The sequence below is a fragment of the Ammospiza nelsoni genome, chromosome 15 (genome assembly GCF_027579445.1).
Source record: "Ammospiza nelsoni isolate bAmmNel1 chromosome 15, bAmmNel1.pri, whole genome shotgun sequence".
Taxonomy (NCBI): Eukaryota; Metazoa; Chordata; class Aves; order Passeriformes; family Passerellidae; genus Ammospiza; species Ammospiza nelsoni.
The window spans coordinates 19,141,450-19,163,324 of NC_080647.1; the positions used below are offsets into that span (position 1 = coordinate 19,141,450).

At 59.6% G+C, this 21,875-nt stretch overlaps 5 protein-coding genes across 5 annotated transcripts; all 5 read right to left on the reverse strand.

The window, feature by feature from the left end:
- Positions 1–55: 55 nt before the first annotated feature.
- On the reverse strand, positions 56–1,096 carry GPR119 (G protein-coupled receptor 119). The gene has a single exon (XM_059483244.1). It carries the CDS (start codon positions 1,094–1,096, stop codon positions 56–58), a length of 1,041 nt encoding a protein of 346 aa, XP_059339227.1.
- Positions 1,097–3,549: 2,453 nt separating this feature from the next.
- On the reverse strand, positions 3,550–10,534 carry SLC25A14 (solute carrier family 25 member 14). Its single transcript, XM_059482967.1, has 9 exons — positions 10,426–10,534; positions 10,188–10,335; positions 9,355–9,449; positions 7,595–7,680; positions 6,719–6,814; positions 6,212–6,336; positions 4,987–5,122; positions 4,544–4,624; positions 3,550–3,972 (listed from the first exon to the last, which is right to left on the reverse strand). Exons 1-9 carry the CDS (start codon positions 10,487–10,489, stop codon positions 3,931–3,933), a joined length of 873 nt encoding a protein of 290 aa, XP_059338950.1. The 5' UTR covers positions 10,490–10,534; the 3' UTR covers positions 3,550–3,930.
- Positions 10,535–10,837: 303 nt separating this feature from the next.
- RBMX2 (RNA binding motif protein X-linked 2) lies at positions 10,838–13,027 on the reverse strand. The gene is made up of 6 exons (XM_059482692.1): positions 13,023–13,027; positions 12,828–12,943; positions 12,698–12,749; positions 12,498–12,627; positions 12,217–12,397; positions 10,838–11,677 (listed from the first exon to the last, which is right to left on the reverse strand). Exons 1-6 carry the CDS (start codon positions 13,025–13,027, stop codon positions 11,271–11,273), a joined length of 891 nt encoding a protein of 296 aa, XP_059338675.1. The 3' UTR covers positions 10,838–11,270.
- A 334-nt stretch (positions 13,028–13,361) lies between these two features.
- Positions 13,362–16,725, reverse strand: RAB33A (RAB33A, member RAS oncogene family). Its single transcript, XM_059483061.1, has 2 exons — positions 16,345–16,725; positions 13,362–13,862 (listed from the first exon to the last, which is right to left on the reverse strand). Exons 1-2 carry the CDS (start codon positions 16,567–16,569, stop codon positions 13,404–13,406), a joined length of 684 nt encoding a protein of 227 aa, XP_059339044.1. The 5' UTR covers positions 16,570–16,725; the 3' UTR covers positions 13,362–13,403.
- A 1,511-nt stretch (positions 16,726–18,236) lies between these two features.
- On the reverse strand, positions 18,237–21,827 carry MARS2 (methionyl-tRNA synthetase 2, mitochondrial). Its single transcript, XM_059483181.1, has 3 exons — positions 21,596–21,827; positions 21,128–21,462; positions 18,237–19,481 (listed from the first exon to the last, which is right to left on the reverse strand). Exons 1-3 carry the CDS (start codon positions 21,801–21,803, stop codon positions 18,279–18,281), a joined length of 1,746 nt encoding a protein of 581 aa, XP_059339164.1. The 5' UTR covers positions 21,804–21,827; the 3' UTR covers positions 18,237–18,278.
- Positions 21,828–21,875: the final 48 nt, after the last annotated feature.

Genomic DNA, 21,875 nt, shown 5'->3' on the forward strand with positions numbered 1-21,875 from the left:
TGGTCACAATGCAGGAGGGAAGCTGGCAAGCCAGAGACAGCCACTCCTTACCAAGTCAGTCCTGGAGCTCCAGGCAGGACACGGCAGGAGGAGCCTTTGTGTTTCTGCCCAGGAAACAGCGGCCGTTGCCCAGGTGGAGCAGGACCCTCCTCTTCACACCTGCAGCCAGCTGAGACAGCTGGAACTGCACGTCCTTCTGCCAGTAGGAATAGAGCAGCGGGTTCAGGAGGGAGTTGCCCAGCCCCAGCAGCCAGAGGAAGTTCTCGATGACTTTGTAGGGGAAGCACTCTGGGCAGGCCATCTGCACGATGCTGCAGATGAAGAAGGGCAGCCAGGAGAAGGTGAAGCATCCGATGAGCACGGCCACCGTGCGCATGGCCTTCATGTCACTGGTGGCACGGGGTGGGGGACAGCCGCCACCCAGCCCTGCCTGCTCCACCTCCTGGATATGCTGCACATGCACCGAGGCGATTTTCAGCATGTCACAGTAGAGGTAGAGGAAGAGGAAGAGTGCGGGGAAGAAGCCGAGGCAGAACATGGTGAGCATGTAGGAAGGCTGGAAGAGGTTGAAGAAGGAACATTTCCAATGGTTGGAGATCCTCTGGAAGTATGGGATGAAGACCGGGAGGAAGCCGATGATGGCAGCAAAGAGCCAGAGCCCCACCAGGCACAGCCCGACCCGCAGGCCTGTCACCAGCTGGAAATAGTGGAAAGGCTTCCGGATGGCCAGGTGCCTGTCACATGCAACCAGGATCAGGGACAGGATGGAGGCAGCACAGGAAGACATCACAAAAGCCATTCTCAGGATGCAAAACTGCTGGGAAGCAGGAAAGGGCTGGGAAAGCTCATCCACAGCCAGGCCCATGACTGTAAAGCCAACCATGGCATCCGCCAAGGCAAGATTGAGGACGAAACAGAGCCCCTTGGAGCCTCTCTTCCGGATGTGGCAGAGCAGGATAATGGCCACCAGCACGTTGGCAGCGATGATGAGCGAGGCCAGCACGGTGAGGATGGCTCCCAGGGCCCAGCTGGCCATGGCTGCCTCATGTGAGACACACCCCAGGGATGGAGCATCCCCAACACGATTGTCAGCCATCACTCACCTGGGGCCTCTCAGCAGGTGCAACTTGGCAGCAGGCACAGCCCCTCACTCTCCAGGGAGCAGGGCTGTCTCTGGGGGAGCAGGGCTGTCTCTGGGGGAGCAGCAGGAGCCTGGGGAGCAGGGCTGTCTCTGGGGGAGCAGCAGGAGCCTGGGGAGCAGGGCTGTCCCTGGGGGAAGCAGAGCTCTGCCAGTGCCTGCCTGCAGCAGGGACTGCTGGACTCGCTGCTGTGCCCACGGAGGTCCCTCCCCTCCAGCCACGTTTCCAGACAACCCTGGAGCAGGGGGTGAGCAGGGAGCACCTGGGCAGGAAGCTGCCGCGGTGGCACACGGGGCGGTGGCTGCCCCCCCAGGCACCAGGGGCTGGAGCAGAGCAGTGCCTGCTCAGACACAGAGGCTGGGAATGGGGACAAGCACAGAGTTCCCAAAGTCTAGCCCAGCTCGTGGGGCTCCTGGGGGTCACTGCCACACCCAGGACAGCTTCTTGATGCTGGGAGCAAGGAAACACCACTGACATCCTGCTGGAACAGCAGCCCTGAAAGCAACCTGGTTACAATGAGGAACAGCACTGACAAGGGATGTGTGCTCAAACAGATGGAGAAACATCTGCCAGCCTGGGACAGCAGCATTCACAGCTGGGAACCTGCAGTGCCCTTGGCAAGCACAACAGGGAGCCCAGGGTATCCTTGGAGAGGCTAAAACCAAAGAATTGCTGGAACCTGCACAGCAAAAAAAACACCACAACCCACAGAGGGCCCTCAGATCCAGGCAGACATGGACCTCAGAGCTGGTGTCTTCTGCCCACTCATGGAACCATGCAGAAGTAACTGGCTGCTGGCCCAAAGAGCCTCTCTCTGTCCTGGAGCTCTCCCTGCACACCCCTGCAGATCACCAGGCACAGCAGGCTGGCTCCAGGCTCCATGACACAGGTCATATCTGAAGGGAGACCTTGTCCATCAGTGACTGACCTCACTCCTGCAGGAGTTTGATGAACTTTGCTGCGATACTTCCAGTGAAATCTATGTAAGTGCTACTAACAGTAAAAAATAACCTATGCACACTCTCTCACTTTGCTAGTCATGAGTGTATTTACCTAATAGTAACTTGTAACGAAGAAATTAATGAAAACAAAGCCTCTGCAACTTTGTGCTACAGAACCCCACAACGCCCCTTACCCCTGACAGGGGACTCTGACCTTCCCAGGGTCTGACAGTGACGGCTCCAGCCCCCACAGTGTCACAAGCTCTCCTGCCTCACGAGCTGGAAAAATCCCAGCTGCCAGGAAATGGGCAGGACTGAGCGTGTGTCTGTCTGTCTGTCAGTGACTGGGGGAGGGCGGCTGGGGCAGCAGGGGCAGGAGCTGGAGGGCAGGAGCTCGGCAATGGGGGCCCCCAAAACACCCGGGCTCTGCACTGCGGGCGCCCACGGGAAGGGTTGTGGTGGCCTTACACATCCTCTGCTTCTGTGTGCTCAGGGAGACATTTGGGGAGCCTTTGTCCTGATGCTGGACAGAGTCCAAACCCTTGGAATGAGATCAAGGACAAGGCAGAAGTGGCAGGGCAGTGAGGAGCAAGTACAGGCTGGAGCCAGTGCCCCCCTCTCCTGCTTTACTGCCACTGTTAGCTTTCGTGTATCAGCCCTAAACACTCCCTAAACACCTGGGGAGGGCTGACTGGTTCCCATGGAGCCTTCCACGTTGGAGTTCCACCCCCAGCCCTTCCCTTGTGTGCAGGAGCAGTTCCCACACAGTGCCTGGCACGGCCTGCACGGAGAGCCCTGCTCCAGGCAGGATTTCAGCCCAAGCTCAGTGGAGTCACCTTCCCTTCCCCTGCAGCTTCTACAGGCAGCTCGGACTTTGTAACACCAATTCCCCCCCATTTTCCCCAGCAGGATTTGGCTGAACATTCCTTGTACGACTTCCACACACACTCAGCTCACAGCAGGCTCAGCCAGGACGTGCTGCTGTGTCACCAAGGACCTTCATCCAAACCAAAGTCACCCCACCAAGAGGAAAGGGAGCAGGAACATAAAAAACATTTGCTTCCATAGCCATAAACATTAAAAAATAACCAAAAAATCAGAAGAGGATGACCAAAATATTCTCCTCAGCACCAGAACCACTATTTTCAAGTGCTGAGCTCACCTTTAAAGCACAGTACCTGTCTTTACAAATTATTTAAGCAAAAATACTGCAATAATAAGCAGGAATTTAAGAGACTGAGGTTTGGCAAAATTGAGCTGAGAGGGCAACAGGGTCATTTTCTGATACTAACAAACTTGGGTTTAGAAACATCTCTACTAGAAATGAATCTAGAAATGAATCCTACAGACTGTTTTTAAATAAATACATGGAGAATGAAAGGGTCTATAGCATGGTGAAACCACACTTCTGTGCTCTACAAGGGCAGACACCCCTGCAAGTGAATGAGCACAGATCCAAACTCAAGCCATCCAGTCAATAAATAATTTAATGAAGTTACAAGTTCTGCAAGAAACATGATGACAATGGCACCTTCATGGGCCCCGCCCCACGGGCACGGGAGGAGATCCACACCTGCCAGCCACGAGCCACAGTGCCCCAAAGGCCACTGGAACACACAGATCTTCACAGAAGATATTCCTGCAGGCCCAGGCACACGACACCTCCGGGTGGGAAACACACAGCTGCCCCCATCACCAGGCAGCTCGTGCTCCAGGGACCATGCATGTGGGGAGAGCCCAGCCCACAGGGACCAAACACCACGACATGGGGACAGTGGGATGAAGAGGGAGGCGGCAGCACAGCCCTGCTGCCAGCCCTGAGGATGACTCTGGTGAGATGAAGGCAGCTCTCAGAAGGGGAGGCGCTTCAACTGCTCGTATGTGATAAAAAACTGAAGGGAGCGTCAAGGAATTGGGACAGATGTGAGGCAGCTGCCTGGCAGGGCGGGTGGAGCATTCAGCTGGGCTGGACACCCATTCAGGGAGCTCCTTAAACCCACCCATGGAGCTCCCTGTCCAGGCAGCACAACCTGAGCTGCCCAGGTAGGACAGAGCTGGGAGAATGGACCCAGAGCAAACCCAGCCTTGCCCAGACCACTGGGAGAGGGAAGTGGCTCCAAGCCCAGACTGGGAGCTCTTTACAGTGAACTCCCCACCCAGTTTCAGCAGGCAGAATGCTCTGGCTCAGCACACAGCAGCACTGGTCCTGCATGGAGTCAGCACCTGCCTCAGCAGCAGAATGTTCCCCACAATTCCCTCCCAAACAGGAGCTCATCCAGGAATCTCCTGCAGCCCAGGCCATGCAAGGTCTCAGCCCAGCCCTCAGAGGCTCTACAGGGACCATCAGCAGCGCCCATTAGGGTCCCCAATGCACCCACTGGGGGTCAGCTCTGCCCTGCCCTTCCCAGCAGGGTTCTCCCCTTGTCCCACCCCACTACCTGCCAGCAGCACAGGGAAGGATACAATGATGTTCCAGGGACCCAGACGAAGCCAGTTGGGCCAGAAGCCTTTGTAGAGTGCAAAGAAGCCCTCACTCTTCCATGTCTGGGAGGAGAGACAAAGGGATGAGGAGGCACACCGGGCCCATGCCCTGCCCACCTCCCTCCCCAGTGCCATGTGCGCCCCGCTGGCCCTGCCCAGCTGCTGCAGGGAGCGCAGGCCCGTGCAGGTGTGTGAAGCATCACCTACAGTCTCTGCACCCAGCTAACTGCCTCATGGCCTGAATTTTGTTCCAGGAGGCTGGGAGGATGCTCAGGCTCACAGCGGCCTCAGGGAAGTGACTCTGGGCCCTCTCCCACCTCACTGATGACAAACTGCGTCACTGCGGGATCTCACTGCTCCCATCAGCGTGGTGCTGAGACCTGGCCAGCCTCCCAGGACAGGGACGTGCCCACCTGTCCCCTCACCTTGACAAGGCCATCCAGGGTGCCCTTGTAGAGCTCGGTGCTGCCCACGATGGCGCGCTGGTTCATCATCCGCGTCCGCACCACGTCCACGGGGTTGGAGGCGATGGCTCCCGCCAGCCCGCACGTGAAGCTGGAACTGCACACACCAAATCAGGGCAGGAACAGCCCTGCACACAGCCACTCCCGCTCAGACAGACACAAAATACCTTCCTCTGGACATTAGCAAAGGCATTTAGCAGTGGATGTGGGCTGCACTACTTGCTCCTACCGGGGAAAGGGGCAGTGGTGGGGCTGCCACAGGACCCTGCAGAGCTCAGGGGAGGGAAATGCTCAGCTCAGCTAAGCCAGACCCTCACCTGGTTCCACAGCTGGTTCCACAGGGCACTGGCAGCCCTGCAAGGGTCCCAGGTGCTGCCCAGGTGACACAGACCTGAAGGCACCCATGGGAGTGCACATCCTTCCCACCAGAACAAACATTTCTTTGGGAAGGAGGGAGGAAGAGCAAAGACACCAGAAAGGACCACAGAAATGCCAGTCTCCCCCTCCACAGAGGGCCTAGTGCTCCTCACCCTCAGCCCAGCTGGCAAAGCCAATGGAAGCACTGCAGCATCTGCACCATGGAGGTGAAAAAGGATTCCAGTGTTCTGTGCCAGCCCTGCCCAGAGCAGCTGACTGCAGCACTGACTGCTCTGGGTCCTGCCAGCTTTGTGTTTGCTCCTCTCCCAAGGCTCTTCCAGCACAGGCTGCAAGATCACAGGGTCTGGACAGGTGAGGACCAGAGAGTGGAGCAGCTTCTGAGGGACTGGTACACGTGGCTACACACATGGATCTCTGCCTGGCTCATACCAGGGCACAGATGTGGGGTAACATTTCTGTCATTAGCCAGCAGAAACCAAGCTGGTATTTCATGTCACCAAAGGATTTCTGCCAGGTCCTTCCCCAAGGAGGTCTCTGGGATGTGGGGATGGATTAGTAGTGGCCTTAGCAGTGCTGGGGAAACAGTTGGACTCAATGGTCTTGGAAGTCTTAACCAACCTTAATGATTCCATACCTGCTGCTAACTCTGAGCTGTTCCAGCTGACAGAGCAGATCCTTTGGAAGCACTAAGCCTGCTCCAGACCCTCTGGAAGCACTAACCCTGCTCCCTGCAGAACCAGACCAGTCACTCCATGAATGGTCTCTCCCCAGCCCTCATACAGCCCCCCAGCCTGCAGCAGGTACTCACACAAAGTGGGCAAAGATGGTGTCCCCCATGAGGCCTGACAGGATCAGATGCTTCTTGGTGATGTCGTAGACTGGCAGCTCCACCCCCACCACGATGGCCGCTCGCTGGGCCGTGGGGACAACACCCTGTGCAGCACAGACACTGTCACCAAGTGCAGCCATGCCCCAGCTCCCTCTCCTGACAGCCTCCCTGCAAGCACACCACCTGCTTCCCAGCTTTGCATCAAAGCCAAGGAGGATAACTCCACCCTGGCAGCGTTATTCCAGCTGGATTAACTCCACACTGCTTCCCTGCTCCCAGCACCAGCACATGGGAACTAGGCTGTCACCCCCTCACCTTCTGCACAATTTCAACACCAGAAAAGACTGTGTCCCACAAGAGCAGCAGTTTAAGGGGCCAGGAGGGGCTCCAGGTGTTCCTTGCTACAGAACAGCAGGAGAGCACCTGCTTCCCTAAGATTTGTCTTAGTTCTGCTGCTGCTGGAGGATTCTAGGAGTTGGTGCTCACTCTCCAGAGGCCTCGGGTGCCTTCCTGCTGGTAGATGTCAATGAAGCTGCCGATCATCCCGCCCTGGAACAAGCTGCCCTGAGCCTGCATTCGGATCTGAAAGAAAGGGAAGAGTCAGCAGGCAGACGTCTGCACCAGCACTTGGCCACAGGGCAAGGACACCAGGGACAGCAGCTCCATGGAACTCCTGGGAGTAGGAACAGAGCAGCTCAGAGCACACACTGTTCTCCACATCCCTCTCCCTGCAAACCACACCAAGAAGGACAGCAGCAGGCAGGGGCAGGGTGGGGGCACAGGAACATGAGGAACAACGCTTTCCCCCTGAAAGCAGTCCCAGAAGGGGATCTACAGGGAGATGACTGGGGAGGTTCTCCAGGCTCTCTCTGCCCAGAGCTGGGCTACCCTGAGCCCAGGGCACCAGGCAGTCCCCACTGGGCTCTGCTCACTCCATGTCACAGGCAGGCCCTTGGGGCAGTGCCAGCACTGTGACCTAGGGGACAGGAGCAGCTGGCTCACCTGGCCAGGTCAGATAACACAGCTCCCACCCCTCACCAGCACAAATGTCATGTTGCCCAGAGAAGCTGTGGCTGCTCCATCCCTGGGAGCGTTCCAGGCCAAGCTGGACAGGGTTTGGAGCACCCTGCTCTAGTGTGAGGTGTCCCTGCCTGTGGCAGGAGGTGGAAGGAGATGGTTTTTCATGTCTGTCCCAACCCAAACCGTTCCAGGATTCTGAGGTCTCTAAGATCTGTGTTTTTAAACATCTATTAATGACCCTGGGCTTTGGTCCCCATTCATTAAAAAACCCCAAACAAGCAGAACTGGTGGCTCAGGGAGCACTGAGCTGCTCCTCCCACGGGTCCCACAGCCAGCCCTTACCTTCAGCACATCTGTGGGATTGGCCAGTGCAGAAGAGATGACCCCCGAGACCACCCCACAGATCACATTGATGAGCAACGTTTCATCTGCAACCAAGGAAAGAAGGTCAGACCCTCACAGGAGGGGCACACTAGGCTGGGTAGAGCAGCTCAGTTCTCAAATCAGATGGTGAAGCTGCAGGAGCAGAGCCTGGGCAGGTGCCACAGCCCATGACAGGTCTGTCCCCACATCTGTCAGGGACAGAAGGTGGCAGCTGAAACACTCAGCAATGCACTCTCAGAGGGTCTGACTGATGAGAAGGAAAATCATTGGACACGTGAAAATTGTGAGCAATTATTTGAGATTTCTCATTGCAGGGATGAGCCAGGACAGAGGCAGACAGAGAGGGACAACCCCATGTTTCCCCAGGCCCCCTGGATTTGCCTACACAGAGCCACCTGGAGCCAGCTGAGAATCAAGAGCAGGCAGGGAGTTAGATGTGATTAGTGCCAGGGAATAACCCAGATTCCAGGCCCAGAGTTAGGGTGATGGTTACATTGGGAAAACACACAGGCCTTTGCTGGTACTGACCACGACACCTCCCAGAGGACACCAGGCCACTGGCTGCCCCAGGCCTGTAGGGAGACAAACATTCAGGCATGGAGCTCACAGCTGAAAAGGCTGGAACAGCAAGGGGGGTGTGGGGACTGTGTACACAGCCAGAACCAGGCAGGGAGAGGCCTTACTAAAGCAGGACAGCAGCCCTGAAAGGACCTCTAGAGTCACAGACTCTCTTGAGATGGAAAGATTCCACAAGAATCATCCAATCCAACTCCTGACCTGGCACAGACACCTCAACAATCCCACCCTGTGCCTGGGAGTGCTGTTGAAATGCTCCTGGAGTTCTGGAAACCTTGGGGCAGTGCCCCAGCACCCTCTTGGAAAAAACCTTCTCCTGATACCAACCTAAAGCTCCCCTGAGACAGCTTGGTATCGTTAGTGTGCTGCATTTCCCCCGCCCATCCCGCTTTCCCAGGCTGGAACGGTGTCACACCATTCCCTCAGATCGGAGCAGGGATGGGAATCTCACCTGCAGGTCTCTGTGCTCCCTCAGGGAACATCCACCAGACTCTTGCTGCTCCACTCCCCGGGCAAGAGCTGCAGAGGGCTCAGGTCAAGGGCACTGGTGGAACCTCACCTTTACAGGCAGGGCCAAAGCCAGAGAGCTGGACTGCACAATTCCTATGTAGAATATGCCTAGCTGTGCCAGGGGAGACTCAGGTTGGACATCAGGAGGAATTTCTTCATGGAAAGGGTGGTCAGGCCTTGGCAGGGGCTAACCAGGGAGGTCTGGAGTCCCACCCCTGGAGGTGTCCAAGGAAGGACTGGATGTGGCACTCAGCACTCTCGGCTGGGAACAAGGTGGGGATCAGACTCAGGTTGGACGTCTTTTCCAACCTAATGGATTCTGTGATTCTCCTATGACTCTGTGAAAGGAAGGAACCTGGCTGGAAGGAGATGTTTGGGTAGGAGCCACAGGCAGTGCAGAGCACAGTGAGGTTCCCATCAGGATTGAATCCAATCCTTGCTCTCCCTGACAAACAAAAGCACAGCACCCAGTAATGGAGCTCCATTCCTGTGGGAATCTTGGGGTGGAAAGGACAGAGCAAGGAATGAGCAAAACACACAGCCCAGAGTGTGAGGCAGGGGAGCTGGGAGGGGCCCAGAGTGTGAGGCAGGGGAGCTGGGAGGTGCCCGTACTGCCCTTCCCCAACACCGACCTTCCATGCGATCCACAAAGAGCCGCTTCAGGCTCTGGTAGATGCCGATCTTGATGGTGCCATAGGACGCCTGTCTCAGCAGTGCCGGGGCGATCCTGAGGGGGAACGGACCCTGAGCATCCCTGCGGGCCAGCCCGGGCCACTCCCACCCACCCTCAAACTGCGGGGCCAGGCACAACCCAAACCCGCTGGGGCTCCAAGAATGCAGCTCTGCCCGGGTTACCCGGGATTGCCCCACGCAGCCCAGTGCCAGGGGATGGCACCCACACAGCCCTGGCCTTGCTCCCCGCCTCGGTAACACCGGGGGACTCCGCTCAGGGAGACGAGGCAGGGAGGGATCCAGGGGGTCACAGCAGCGTCCAGGGAATGAGGGGCCGGGATGGGCAGGGAGCAAGGGAGCAGAGGGATGCCGAGACAGAAGGTGGAAGAGGGGACCCGGGCTGGGGAGGGGGTGCCGGGAAAGCGGCAGGGCCGGGCAGAGGGGAAGAACCCGGGATGGGTGGGGGAGATGCCGGGGAAGGCAGGGGGAGATGCCGGGGTGTGGGAGAGGTCCCGGGGTGAGCAGTGGGAGGGCCTGGGCTGGGCGGAGGGAGATGCCGGGACGGAGGGGGAACCTGGAACAGGCTGGCGGGAGCGAACATGACAGACGGGCCGATGCTGCGGCCGAAGAGGGAGCCCAGCACAGGCAGTGGGAGCTCCTGAGCCAGAGGAGGCCCGGGTGGATGCAAGGAGGGGCCGGCCGGGAGGCAGGTGGGTGGGTGTCCCGGTACGGATGGATGGGGCCCCGGGGGAAGCGGCACCCGCTGCCGATGGGCCCCGGCCCCGGTGCTCACCCCGAGTACAGGGCCCGTCCGCCCTCCTCGCGGCAGATGCGGAAGAGAGCGTGGAACATGCCCCGGTACCGCACCTCGCGGAACCGCGCGTCGGTGCTCTGGCCCTGCACCTGCAGCCGCGTCTTGGTGAGGTCCACGGGGAACGTGCCTGCGGGGATGGCGGGGACACCGGCCTCAGCGCCCGCCGGTACACTGCCGATCCCGCCCGTCCCGGTCCCGCCCCATCCCTGCGCCTCACCGAACTCGGCCACGATGGAGGCGAGCCCGCCATACACGAAGGGTTTCCAGTTGAGCGCGGACATCGCATGGCGGGCGGACACCGCCGCGCGCGCCGCCGCCACCGAGCCGGGACCGGAACCGGAACCGCGACCGGAACCGGGCCCTGCACCGCCGCGCCGCGCCTGCCCCCTGCCGGCACCGCGCCGGGACGGTGGGGGCCGCAGGGGCCGCCCGCGACCCAACCCCGCGGCTGCCTCGGAGCGGGCCCGGCTGCTCCGCGGAGGAAATTCCCCCTTGCGCCCAGAAGCGGCACGGACCCGCCCAGCGAATCCCACGCTCCCATCGCTCCTGGTTTTCCACCCAAATAAGCCTAAAATCAGCGTAAGAAAAACAAATGACACCTCCTCCCTGAACCCAGACAGGAACACTGCTCTCGGGACCAGCTTCTCCCTATCAGGAACTTTTATTAAGAAACCTTTAAACAAATCCATAATAAATCACCCCAATGACAGCGGTGCAGCCCTATGGATTCATCAAGGAATCCAGAAGATGCTGCGTGGGTACAGGGCCCAAACTCAGACACCCGGCAGCCTCTGCCCCCAGTGCAAGAAGGGGACACCACCCCAAGGGATTTAGGGGAGCATCCTGCTGCTCCCAGCCTTCGCTGCTTGACACCCTCCCCAGTCGAAGGACAGGCCCCTGTCCCAGCCAGCAGCACAGGAAGCATGGAGAGCCTTGGCCCAGGGTGGGATGAGAGGCAAGTGGGAAGCTCCCAGGTGAAAGGTCCAGCCATGGCATCCCAGGAGCTTGGAGGAGGCTCGGGCAGGCTCAGAGCCTCCATCACCCCAAATGCTCACCCAGGGCTCAGCAGCGACCGGAGTCTCTGCCAGAGCCCCGCTCCCTGTGCCGGGAATGGGGCTCCCGAGACCTGCCTCCCCTGGGGGACGCATCCTGCCGGCTGCTGTGCCCGTCGCCCCTCCTGCCAGCCTCCTCCCTCTTCTCCCGTTCCTCCCAGGAGCCGCTCTGGCCCCTGTGCTCGCGGCAGTTCTTGTCCCCCCTGCTGTCCGAGTGCCGCTGGTGCCGCCGCTGCTCCTCATCCCGCTGTGTCCTGCTCCCGGCGCTCCTGCCGGCGCTCCCGCCAGCATAGCGCTCGTACCCCGGGTCCTCCTTCTCCTTCTTGATCTTGATCCTGGCATGGGGCTCCTCCGTGCTCACCCGCTTCCCGGCTTGCGGGCTCGACTTGGACCGTTCTGCTCTGCTCTGTTGCTTCTCTGGAATTAGGGTTCACATTTCGGGATGGACCAAACTCCAGGAGCAGCTTGCTCCCCATGGCCCCCCTGGCACCATCCCAGCTCATCTTCCATTACAAATTCTCCCCCTCCACCCAATTTCCCAGCCTGCTTCCTCCTCAGGGAGATCCCAGTTCACTTCCAATCACAACTTTTTCTCCTCCAGCTGCACCTACCCCACTTCTCTCTTTAACACTCACATCATGTTCATCATGGTGTGGGCATTTCCACACCACTTGGAATGCTGAGAATTTCCAACTTCCCTTTCATTCCCCTTCCTCAGTATTAATGTGATCCACTTTGTGGAATTTACCTCTCCAGACCTGAGGACTCTTCTCTCATGGCTCTCCTTCTCCCTCATTTTTGAGCGTCTCCTCAGCACTCTGTAGCAACATCTTATTCCCACCCTCATTTTGCACCCACTTTTGTTTCTCCAACCTTCTCTCCACGCAGACTCCAGCCCCCAAACCCTACCATGGGCACGCCCACCTGGGACCCAGCCTGCCAGGAACACTCCTTACCTTTCTGCTTTTTCACGAGCACATCCTCATCCTCAGATGCGGAGTCGGACGAGGTGTGGGGCGGCGTTTTGACCCCGCAGCCCTTGGCATGGAGGGCTCTAGTCACGTCATCCCAGTCCTCAGACTCCTTGGGGGGCCGGTAGTTGGCCACGTGGTCCACGCGGATGGTCCGTCCCTTGATCTGCGGGGCCGGGCTGTCACCGCCGGCTCCCGGCGCCCCGGGCCGCTGCCCACGGCAGGGAGCACTCGGGGAGCCCCGGCAGCGCCTGAGCTCCACTCACCTTGATCCCATTGAAGTTATCCACAGCCAGGATGGTGCTTCGCTGGTCCTCATAGCACAGGAAGCAGAAACCCTTGGACTTCCCGGTCTTCTTGTCGCGCACGAGGTTGATGTTGACGACCTCGCCGTACCTGTGACACACACACAGCGTCAGCACCGCGGCAGCGCCCGGGGCGGCGGGGCCGGGGCTGCGGCACTTACTGCGAGAACACGCAGATGACATCACCCTCGGTCAGCGCGTAGTGCAGCCCGCCTGCGGGAGAAGGAAGGGAAGGAACGGGTCAACAGCACCGGTACCGGCACCGGTCCCCACCCCTAGCCCGGTCCGTACCCACAAAGATCCAAGCGCTGTCCTTGTACTCCGCGTGCCACGACACCGCCTCCTGCACGCCCAGCTCCGCCTCCCGCGCGTTCAGCTCATTGATCAGCTTCACCTTCGTCAGGGGGCTGCGGGCGAGGCACCGTCAGCCCCAGCACCGGCGGAACAGGGCTGAGCCCGGCCTGCGCCCCACACCCCCACACCTACTTCATGGCGGCGGCAGCGCGCACCGCGCCTGCGCGCGGCACCGCCCCGCCCCGAGCCGAGGCGAACGTAGCCGATAGCAGCCGAGTCGACCGATTATAGCCGAATGGGGCCGAGTCGAGCCGATTGTAACCGAGTCAGGGCAATAATTACCGAGCACGGCCGAACAGAGCCGACTGCAGCCGAATCGGGCCGACTGCAGCCGAATCGGGCCGATTGCAGCCGAATCGGGCCGATTGCAGCCGAACGCTGCACGCCGAACCGGGCCGATTGTGGCCGAGCGGGGCCGATCACAGACGGTTTCGGCCGACCGGGCTGAGGCGCAAAGCAAGAGTCGGAGCGCAGGGGGCTCAGAGCCTTTATTGGGGTCCGGGCGGGTCCCGCTCAGCATGGGCAGGAGCCCTTCCCGCTGGCCTCGTCCAGCCGCCGGGGCTGCGGCTGGGGCTGCGCCGGCCAGCCCTCCGTGTCCCGGCAGGGCAGCGAGCGCTGCGCCTTCAGCCGGCACACCAGGCACATGAAAATCGCGTCCACGTTCTGGCTTTCCTGTGGGTCCTTGGCCGAGGTCTCAAACAAAAGCATGTTGTGAGCGTCGGCGAACTTGAGGGCCAGGCTGGATGGCACCTGGATCAGGTCCTTCAAGTCACACTTGTTCCCCACGAGCACCCTGGGGACGAGCGGGGGCACCGCGTGCCCGTTGCACTCCTCGATCCACGTCTTGAGGTTGGTGAAGGAGCTCATCTTGGTCACGTCGTACACGAAGACCACGGCGTGCACGTTGCGGTAGTAGTGCTCCACCATGCTCTTCCGAAACCTCTCCTGGCCAGCTGTGTCCCACACTTGCACCTGGGAAGTGAAGCAGACAAGAAAAGATGCTACAGGAGTGTGGAGCATGGCAAGGCCATGGGGAAGGGGTTGCAGGAGGTCTTCCTGCTGTCTGGGTTTCAGAGAGTCCCAGCATGGTCTGGACTGGAAGGCAACTTAAAGATCATGCAGTCTAACCCCCTGCCATGGCAGGGACACCTTCCACTATCCCAGGTTACTCCAAGCCCTGTCCAACCTGGCCTTGAACACTTCCAGGGATCCAGGGGCAGCCTCAGCTGCTCTGGGCAACCTGTGCCAGGGCCTCCCTATCCTCACAGGCAAGAACTTCTTCCTAATATCCAATCTAAACCTGCCCCCCTTCAGTTTAAGGCCACTGTCCTGTCCCTGCATCACTTGTCCCAAGTCCCTCTCTGGCTCTCTTGGAGCCCTTTCAGGCACTGGAAGGGGGTCTAAGGTCTCCCCCAAGGCTTCTTTTCTCCAGGCTGAAAAACCTCTGCTCTTCCAGCCTGACTTCAGTGGGGCTGCAGCCCTCAGAGCATCTTTGCAGCCTCCTCTGGACTCACTCCAACAGATCCATGTCTATTTGCGCACCAAATCCTACGCCATGACTGAGAACACTGATGATTTCACAGAGGAAAAGAGAAAATGAGGAGGGAGAGCCACCCTTTGTGTAGGAGCACAGTGGGAGGGCCAGGAGCGCTGTGGGGATGGGTGAGGAGCCAACAGAGCTCGTGGGGGAGGATTAAAAAACAAAACATCAGAGATGACATTGTAGGGGGTCTCTGCTATGGAGCACCTGGCCAGGCAGAGCAAGCAGATGAGGTGCTCTTTGGACAGTGAGCAGCAGCCTTGTGTTTGCAGCCCCTGGTTCTCACAGAGAGCTTCAGCCACCCCAACACCTCATGGAAGGACAGCACAGCAGGGCACAGGCAGTCCAGAACATTCCAGGACACCGTCGATGACAACTTCCTGACCCCAAGTGACAGAGATGGCAGGAGGTCTCTGGACTGGATGAGCAGGCAATGAGGTGGACTGGGAACTGGCTGAATGTCTGGGCCTAGACAGTGCTGGTCAGTGACACCAAGTCTGGTTGAACACTGGTAACCAGCAGCATGCCCAAGGGGTCAGTCTGGGTTCTCCTGGAAATGTTTTGTAGCCTGCAAGTGGCAATTTCCAGGTTAATTCAAATTGCCCTGTACCCATGGAGACAGTACCTGCCTCAGAGTCTTTCCAATTGAAAAATGCTGGCGGAGCAGAGCTGCTGCTCAGTCCTTTCAGGGCCAGTCTCTCCCAGGCAGAGCAAGAGAAGGAGGGTCCTTGTCCCACCTCTCACCTTCTCTCTAGGATACATATCCCAGGAAAGGCTGGTTTGCTGCACTACCTCCCACTCCTGCCCACTGGAGCTCAAATAATATCCAAAGGTAGAAAACCTGGCAACATTTTGTGGATAGTGGCAGCAGACAGGCTCCATGCCAGCCTGCACCACAGCTCACACTGGCACAGCTCTGTGGGGCTGGACAGAGCCGGGGAGGGCAGGGAGGATGAGCACCTCTAAACAACAGAGGGAAAAACATTCATGGACAGCCTAGAAGCACAGCCAAAGCTCTCACCCACCAACACAATGTCTGGTGTCATTGTGAGTTCAACTTCTGATCAGGAGCGATGTTTGTTCTTCAGGGGCTGTGGGTGCTGATCCCCACAGCTGTGCAGGCCAAGCTCCACCACAAACTCTGCTCCTGGGTAGTTCCTACCAGTGCCAGATTTGTTCTGACACACCAGCCAGAGCTCTTCAGGTCTGGGCTGATCATTCTTTACAGGTGTCACACCAGCCTTCATAAGAAAATTCATCCTGCTGCAATCACAGCTCCAGGTGCAGCTGGGAGCAGGTTCCTGCACCGCTGCTGCCATGGCGGCCGAGCCCGCTGCCACTGGCCCATGTGAGGAGCTCTCAGCCTTCCAGTGTGGCTGCTGCCAGCCCATCACCCTCTGCCCCCCCAGACCCCCTGGCTGTGGCACTGAGTCCTGTCCCCATCCCACCGCAGCTCTACCCTTCTGCTGGTCCAGGGTCCGGAGCTGAAGCCACCCCAATGCTGCGAGGATCCAGCTGTGCCCATCGAAAGGGTGGCGGTGACTCACCCAGAGCCATCACTTCTGATCTCTGCATGCTCAAGCCAACCCCAGAAATAGCGACAAGGCAGCAGGGACTGGTCCAGGGCCATCTCTGCAACACAGGGATGAGAATTCTTCCCTGGCTCTGTTCCCTCCCTCCAACTGGGATGAAAGGAAAAGCCCCCAGGAGGGGTTTGGCGAGAGGCAGGGATGGGGACCGGCTGCCATCGCTGCTGGGGCTGCAGATCGGGGCCGGTGCAGGGCCCACCGGGGACAGAGTGGGGCTCACGGAGGATAGAGCGGGGCCCACTGGTACCGGTGTGGGACCCACCGCGGGCTTAGCGGGTCCCTCCGGGGCTGGTGTGAGCCAGCCCGGAGCCGGTGCGGGGCCCACCTTGATGCGCTCCCCCTCGATCTCCACCGTCTTCTCGCGGAAGTCCACGCCGATGGTGGCCTCGGTCTTGCCGGGGAAGGTGCCCCCGCAGAAGCGGAAGGTCAGGCACGTCTTGCCCACGTTGGAGTCTCCGATCACGATAATTTTGAAGATGCGGGTCTGCACGTAGGGCTCCAGCGCAGGGTCGGGGCCCGGCGGTCGCCCTCCGCCGCCGCCCGCCGCCATCCCTCCCGCACCGCTGCGGCCTCACCGGCTCATAGGGGCGCGTCGCCCCGGGGACCGGCTACGGCACTGCACGGCACCGCGTCCGCCCCGCCGACCGGCACCGGCACAGCTCCGGATAGAGGCACCGGCACCGCTCGTCTCCGCTCCGCACCCCGGCTCCGGCACAGCTCGTCCCCGCCCCGCGGACCGGCACCGGCACAGCACGGCTCCACCCCACGCACCGGCACCGGCGCAGCCCCGCGTAGCGGCACCGGCACAGCCCCGCCCCACACACGGGCTACGGCGCTGCACGGTCCCGCCCCGCCGACCGGCACCGGTACAATCCCACGTACCGGGGCCGGCACCACACGGTCCCGCCCCACGCACCGGCTCCGGCACGGCACGGCCCGTCCCCGCCCCGCGTAGCGGCACCGGCACCGCGCGGCTCCGCCCTACGCTCCCGGCTCCGGCAGCGGCACGGGCCCGGCTCAGAGCCGCAGACCGGGCACCGAGAGCCTTCAGCCCGAGCCGGCGCGAGCGTTCCCAGAGGAGCGGCGGGGACCGGCGGGGCTGCGGGCAGCGGGCCTGGCCCCTCCCGGAGGGAGCGAGAGACCGAGGGGCACAGCGGGGACACCGACATCCGCACAGTGCCAGTGCCAAGAGGTGGCAGTGGGATCACAACCGCCGGTGCCACAATGACCCTCTTCATGTTCAGCTGGGCAGCCACAGCCCCGTGTGCCAGCATCAGAGAGACCAGGAAGGGGACGTGTCCCTCCTGCCCCAAGAAACAGGGCAGTGGGGAGCCAGCACCCACGGCACGAGGGCACGGGGCTGCAGCAGGAAGCACGCACACAGGGACTGCAGAAGTAAGGGTGCAGGTGACAATCTGCAGGAGGAGAGCTATGGCAGGAGGGGATGAGGGGACTCAGGTCAGCTGGACTGGGACAGCATCAGGCAGTGGCACAGCAACAGTGGCATGGGGACCGACTGGAACATGGGGCATGGCTCCTGCTCACGCAGCCCAGGTGATCCCAAAAGAAGCCAAAGACCCCCAAAATGGGCCTCTGAAAGGTGACTCCTCCAGGGCTAGCACTGATGGGACCTGCAGGAACCAGAGGCTGGGAAGGATTTACCAGACACTCCCAGTGGTCACCACCACCCCAGAGTGTCAGTGCTCGTCTGCTTCCAGCAGCATGGACATAAAACAGGGTGCACTAAGCCTTGCAGCAACTGGAAAAGCCTCAGAAAGCTGAGTCTGATGAAACTCATGCCCCCCTTTCCCATTCTAGTCACATCTGCAGGTCCTGCACTGCTGAATGAGACACATTGTCTGACCATGGTACTGTCCTGCCCTAGGAATAAAGAGCAGCCACACAGGGTTGTCTCCATTGAGGCTCACTCAGACTAGTTTTGGCCCACAAAGGGAGATCAGTTGAGAGACCCAATGGGCAGCAGGGCCCCCAGAACCATTTCTGACCACCCCCAGCTACTTCTGACCTGGCCAAAAACCTGTGGACCAAAAGTGAGATGAGGACATTGCAGAGCGACCCTTCCTCTATCTCCCTGTCCAAGGACACAACACCAAGGAGGCCCAGGACCAAGCCCATCTCTCCTTAGGGCTTGCTTGATCCTCCCTACTCAGGCCAGTTTCCCACCCCTCCACACCACCACCAGGAATGGGAGGAAAGTGCTTTTAACAATGTTTTCCAGGAATTCCTGGAAGTTTTTATTCACAGAAGCTGTTTGTCAGGGACTTGAGCTTCTTGCTTTCTCTTCTTCATAGTTTCCAACTCGCCCAGCCTGTGGAACAAGATGCCAGTGTCAGGTCCGAGCTGCCTCCCCTCAAAGGGACATGGCTTTCCATCATAGCGTGCCAGGAATGTCAGACCAGAGAGGTGCCTCTCTCCTGGCCCGACAGCCAGCCGGGACAGCAGCTTGTCTGCCACGTGTGGGACCACGGGCTGCAGGAGCGTCCCGTACACGCGCAGGCACTCCAGCGTGACGTGCAGGATGGTGTCCAGCCAGAGCTGCTCCACAGTATCCCTTCGGTCAAGCTTCCAAGGCCTGTGCCTCTGGAAGAAGCCGTTGGTCTGCCTCACACACTGGGCAATGCATTCCAAAGCCTTGTAGATCTGGAAGCCTTCGAAATAAGTGTCAACCTGCACAGGCAGCGAGGCCACTGCTGCCACGAGCCTGTAGTCCTCAGCACACGCCCTGCCTGTGCCGCTTACCTCTCTGGAATCCAGGACCTTGGGGAAACAGGGCTCTGAGAAGCAGGGGTAGGTGTTGCTGGGGTTAATGCTGGGGGCTGTTGAGCGATTGAGCAGCCCCCCGAGCGCATCTGCCAGCTCTGAATTCACCAACTTCACCACCTTCTCATCATAGTAGTCACAATCCCTCTCTGGGACGCCCTGCCGCAGCAGGAAGTACCGGAACCCGTCCACGCCGTACTGCCCCATGCACACGCCGGGGTCCACCACGTTGCCCAGGCTCTTGGACATCTTCTGGCCCCGCACAGTCCAGTGGGAGTGCACCAGGATGCGCTCAGGGGGCTCCAGCCCTGCCGCCAGCAGCAGCGCCGGCCAGTACAGCGCGTGGAACTTGAGGATGTCCTTGCCCACGACATGGTGCACGGCCGGCCACCACGCGCCGTGGCTCTCAGGGTACCCCACCACGCTCAGGTAGTTCACCAGGGCATCCACCCACACGTAGATGGTCTGGGTGGGGTCACTGGGCACGGGGATGCCCCACTGCAGCCGGTTTCGCTCGCGGGACACCGACAAGTCTGGCAGGTCCTCGTCCAGCCAACGGAGCACGCACTGGTAGAAAGGCTCAGGAAAAATGGCACGTGGGTTGTCCCGGAGCCAGTTCTGCAAGGGATCCCGAAATGCTGAGAGCCTGAACATGTAATTCTCCTCCTTGGTCCAGTGCACCTGGGACAGCAGGAGAGGAAAGGATTATGGCCCCAAGAACAGGCTGACAATGTGCACACACCATTCTCAGCACGGAGGCTGTCGCACACTGCCTGTGTCTGGGTGTCCTCCCATGCCATGGGAAGCTGTCTGCACCTTTCCGTGACTAGTAGCAACCTTCTTACCCAAGATACTGCCTCAGGGATCCCCAGGAACACACCTGAGGACTCAGGCACCTGGGATGGTTCAGCATCCTGCTTCTAAAAACACTCGTAACCCTGGGAAGGATTACCTGCCAGGCTGATGTGACATCAGAAAGGAGTTAGGGAGATGAGAATACACCTTCTTAACAACATTGTTTTGCAATAATACTGGAAAATCATGAAAAGACAAAATGACACTGTAAGTCTCACCCTACTGCCACTCCTAATGCCTGCCATTGTTCTCCTGGGGCCATACTCCTCTTTTTCCTCAATTTATGCTTTAATGCATCTAAGTCACTAACTTTGCTTACAGCACTGACAGCACTTCTCCCCCACAGTTAAATCCATTAAATGACACATTTAGCTAAACCAGTGAAAACGTGGTGGGTGGATGTGGTACGAGTGAGCTGTGTAAGGCACTCAGGGATCCATGGCTGGGTCAGCAATCTTGCAGTGTACCAGGAAGAGATAAGGAGCATCATCAAAGACAAGCTGTACGTCCTCAGCCCCAGGCTCCACCGGATGCCAGAACCCACTCACTCACCAGAAGTCTGGAGTTTATGGCATGTGAAAACTCCCCCTTCTCCTTCACAAAATTCCCAAGGAACAAACTGCCCAACTGCCTCTTTCAGGTTGGAAATAAACCCTCCCATCCTTGCTCACCACACTGCAAGAGCTTCTCTGCTCCGTGAATACTCCTATTTCCTTGGACAGTTCAACACACAGGCGAGGCCAGGAACTGTTCTCAGGGTATTCTTGACTTTCAAATCTGCTGACTGTTTTAAATCTAAAGAATGATTACTTTGCTTGGAAACTTATCTTTTCCCCAATTATACCCTAGGTGCTTTCTCAAGAGTTACTATTTGCCAATATAACCTTTTCTGTGTGGACCAACGCTCCGACATCCCAGCCTCATACAAATAGCACAGGAGCATAATCTGTGCTGAGCTCTGAGCAGGATTATCTGTAGTTGCTGGATTAAATATTGTAACTCCACACCTTCTAAGAAAACGGTGGCAGAGAGACCCAGACTCCTGGGCACACCCATTCTGGCTGACCACAGGCAGGTGATGTTACAGTGCTTTAGGCAGGGCCAAAACCCATTTAAGAGATGGGTAAGTGCCCAGAGGCCAAACTGAACTGTCTCACAAAATAGGTCTGAAAGTTGGAACCCCTCAGTGAAATATACCCTTATCCTCCTGTTCAGCTTCTGTCATCACTCCTGCAGAACACCATTCCCAGGCCAACAGCCTATGGACTCAGAAGGGGCTGAATCCTTCCCGTCGCACATAGCCGCAATGTGCACCTGCCAGGGGGGGTCTGGCAGCTCTCTGACACTCCACTGAAATACAGGTGAGTCTCAGCCAACATGAATAAATAAAAGGCTACGGGAAGCATTAAACACCCCAAATCTGGCCGGAGCAGAGCGGCAGGTGAGCGCGCAGTGCTCCTGCAGCCCTTTACCTCGTGGCCGGTCTCCAAGGACACCTTGCAGGGGCGGCCCTGGGTATCCGTGCCCTCGGCCAGCTGGCTCTCAGGCAGGAAGCTCTCCTCGGGCGTGCAGTACCAGCCCTCGTAGGAGCCCTTGTAGAGCACCCCTCCATCGCGGAGGGCACCCCAGAAGTGCCTCACGGCTCGCTGGTGCCGGGGCTCGCTGGTGCGCGTGAAGTCGGTGTAGGCGACGCCGGCCTGGCTCAGGGCCTGGCGGAAGAGCCCCGAGACCCGCTCGCAGAGCTCCGCGGGCGACGTCCCCGCCGCGGCCGCGGCCTGCTGGATCTTCAGCCCGTGCTCGTCGGTCCCTGAAACGGAGAGAGGCCGCGGGGCCGTGGGGAGAGGCCGGAGCCCGCAGCCCCGCGGGGACACAGGGGCCCGGGGACACGGGGAGGGGGGTCATCCCCGGGGAAGGGGGCTCGGACCGGGGGTCTCGCTGACCCGTGCAGAGCCGGGCCGGGCCGGCGGCGCGCAGGCGGCGGTGGCGGAGCAGCGCGTCGGCCAGCAGCGCCGAGTACAGGTGCCCGATGTGCGGCGGCCCGTTCGCGTAGAAGATGGGGGTGGAGAGCAGCAGGCGGCGGCCGGGCCCGGTGGCGGTGGCGGCGGCGCGGCGGAGCGGGCGCGGGAGGCGGCGGGGCGGCCGCCACATGTCGGCAGCGGCACCATCGATGCGGCGGCGCGGAGCGGCCGCCCGGAAGCGGCGGGAGGCGCGTGCGCGGCG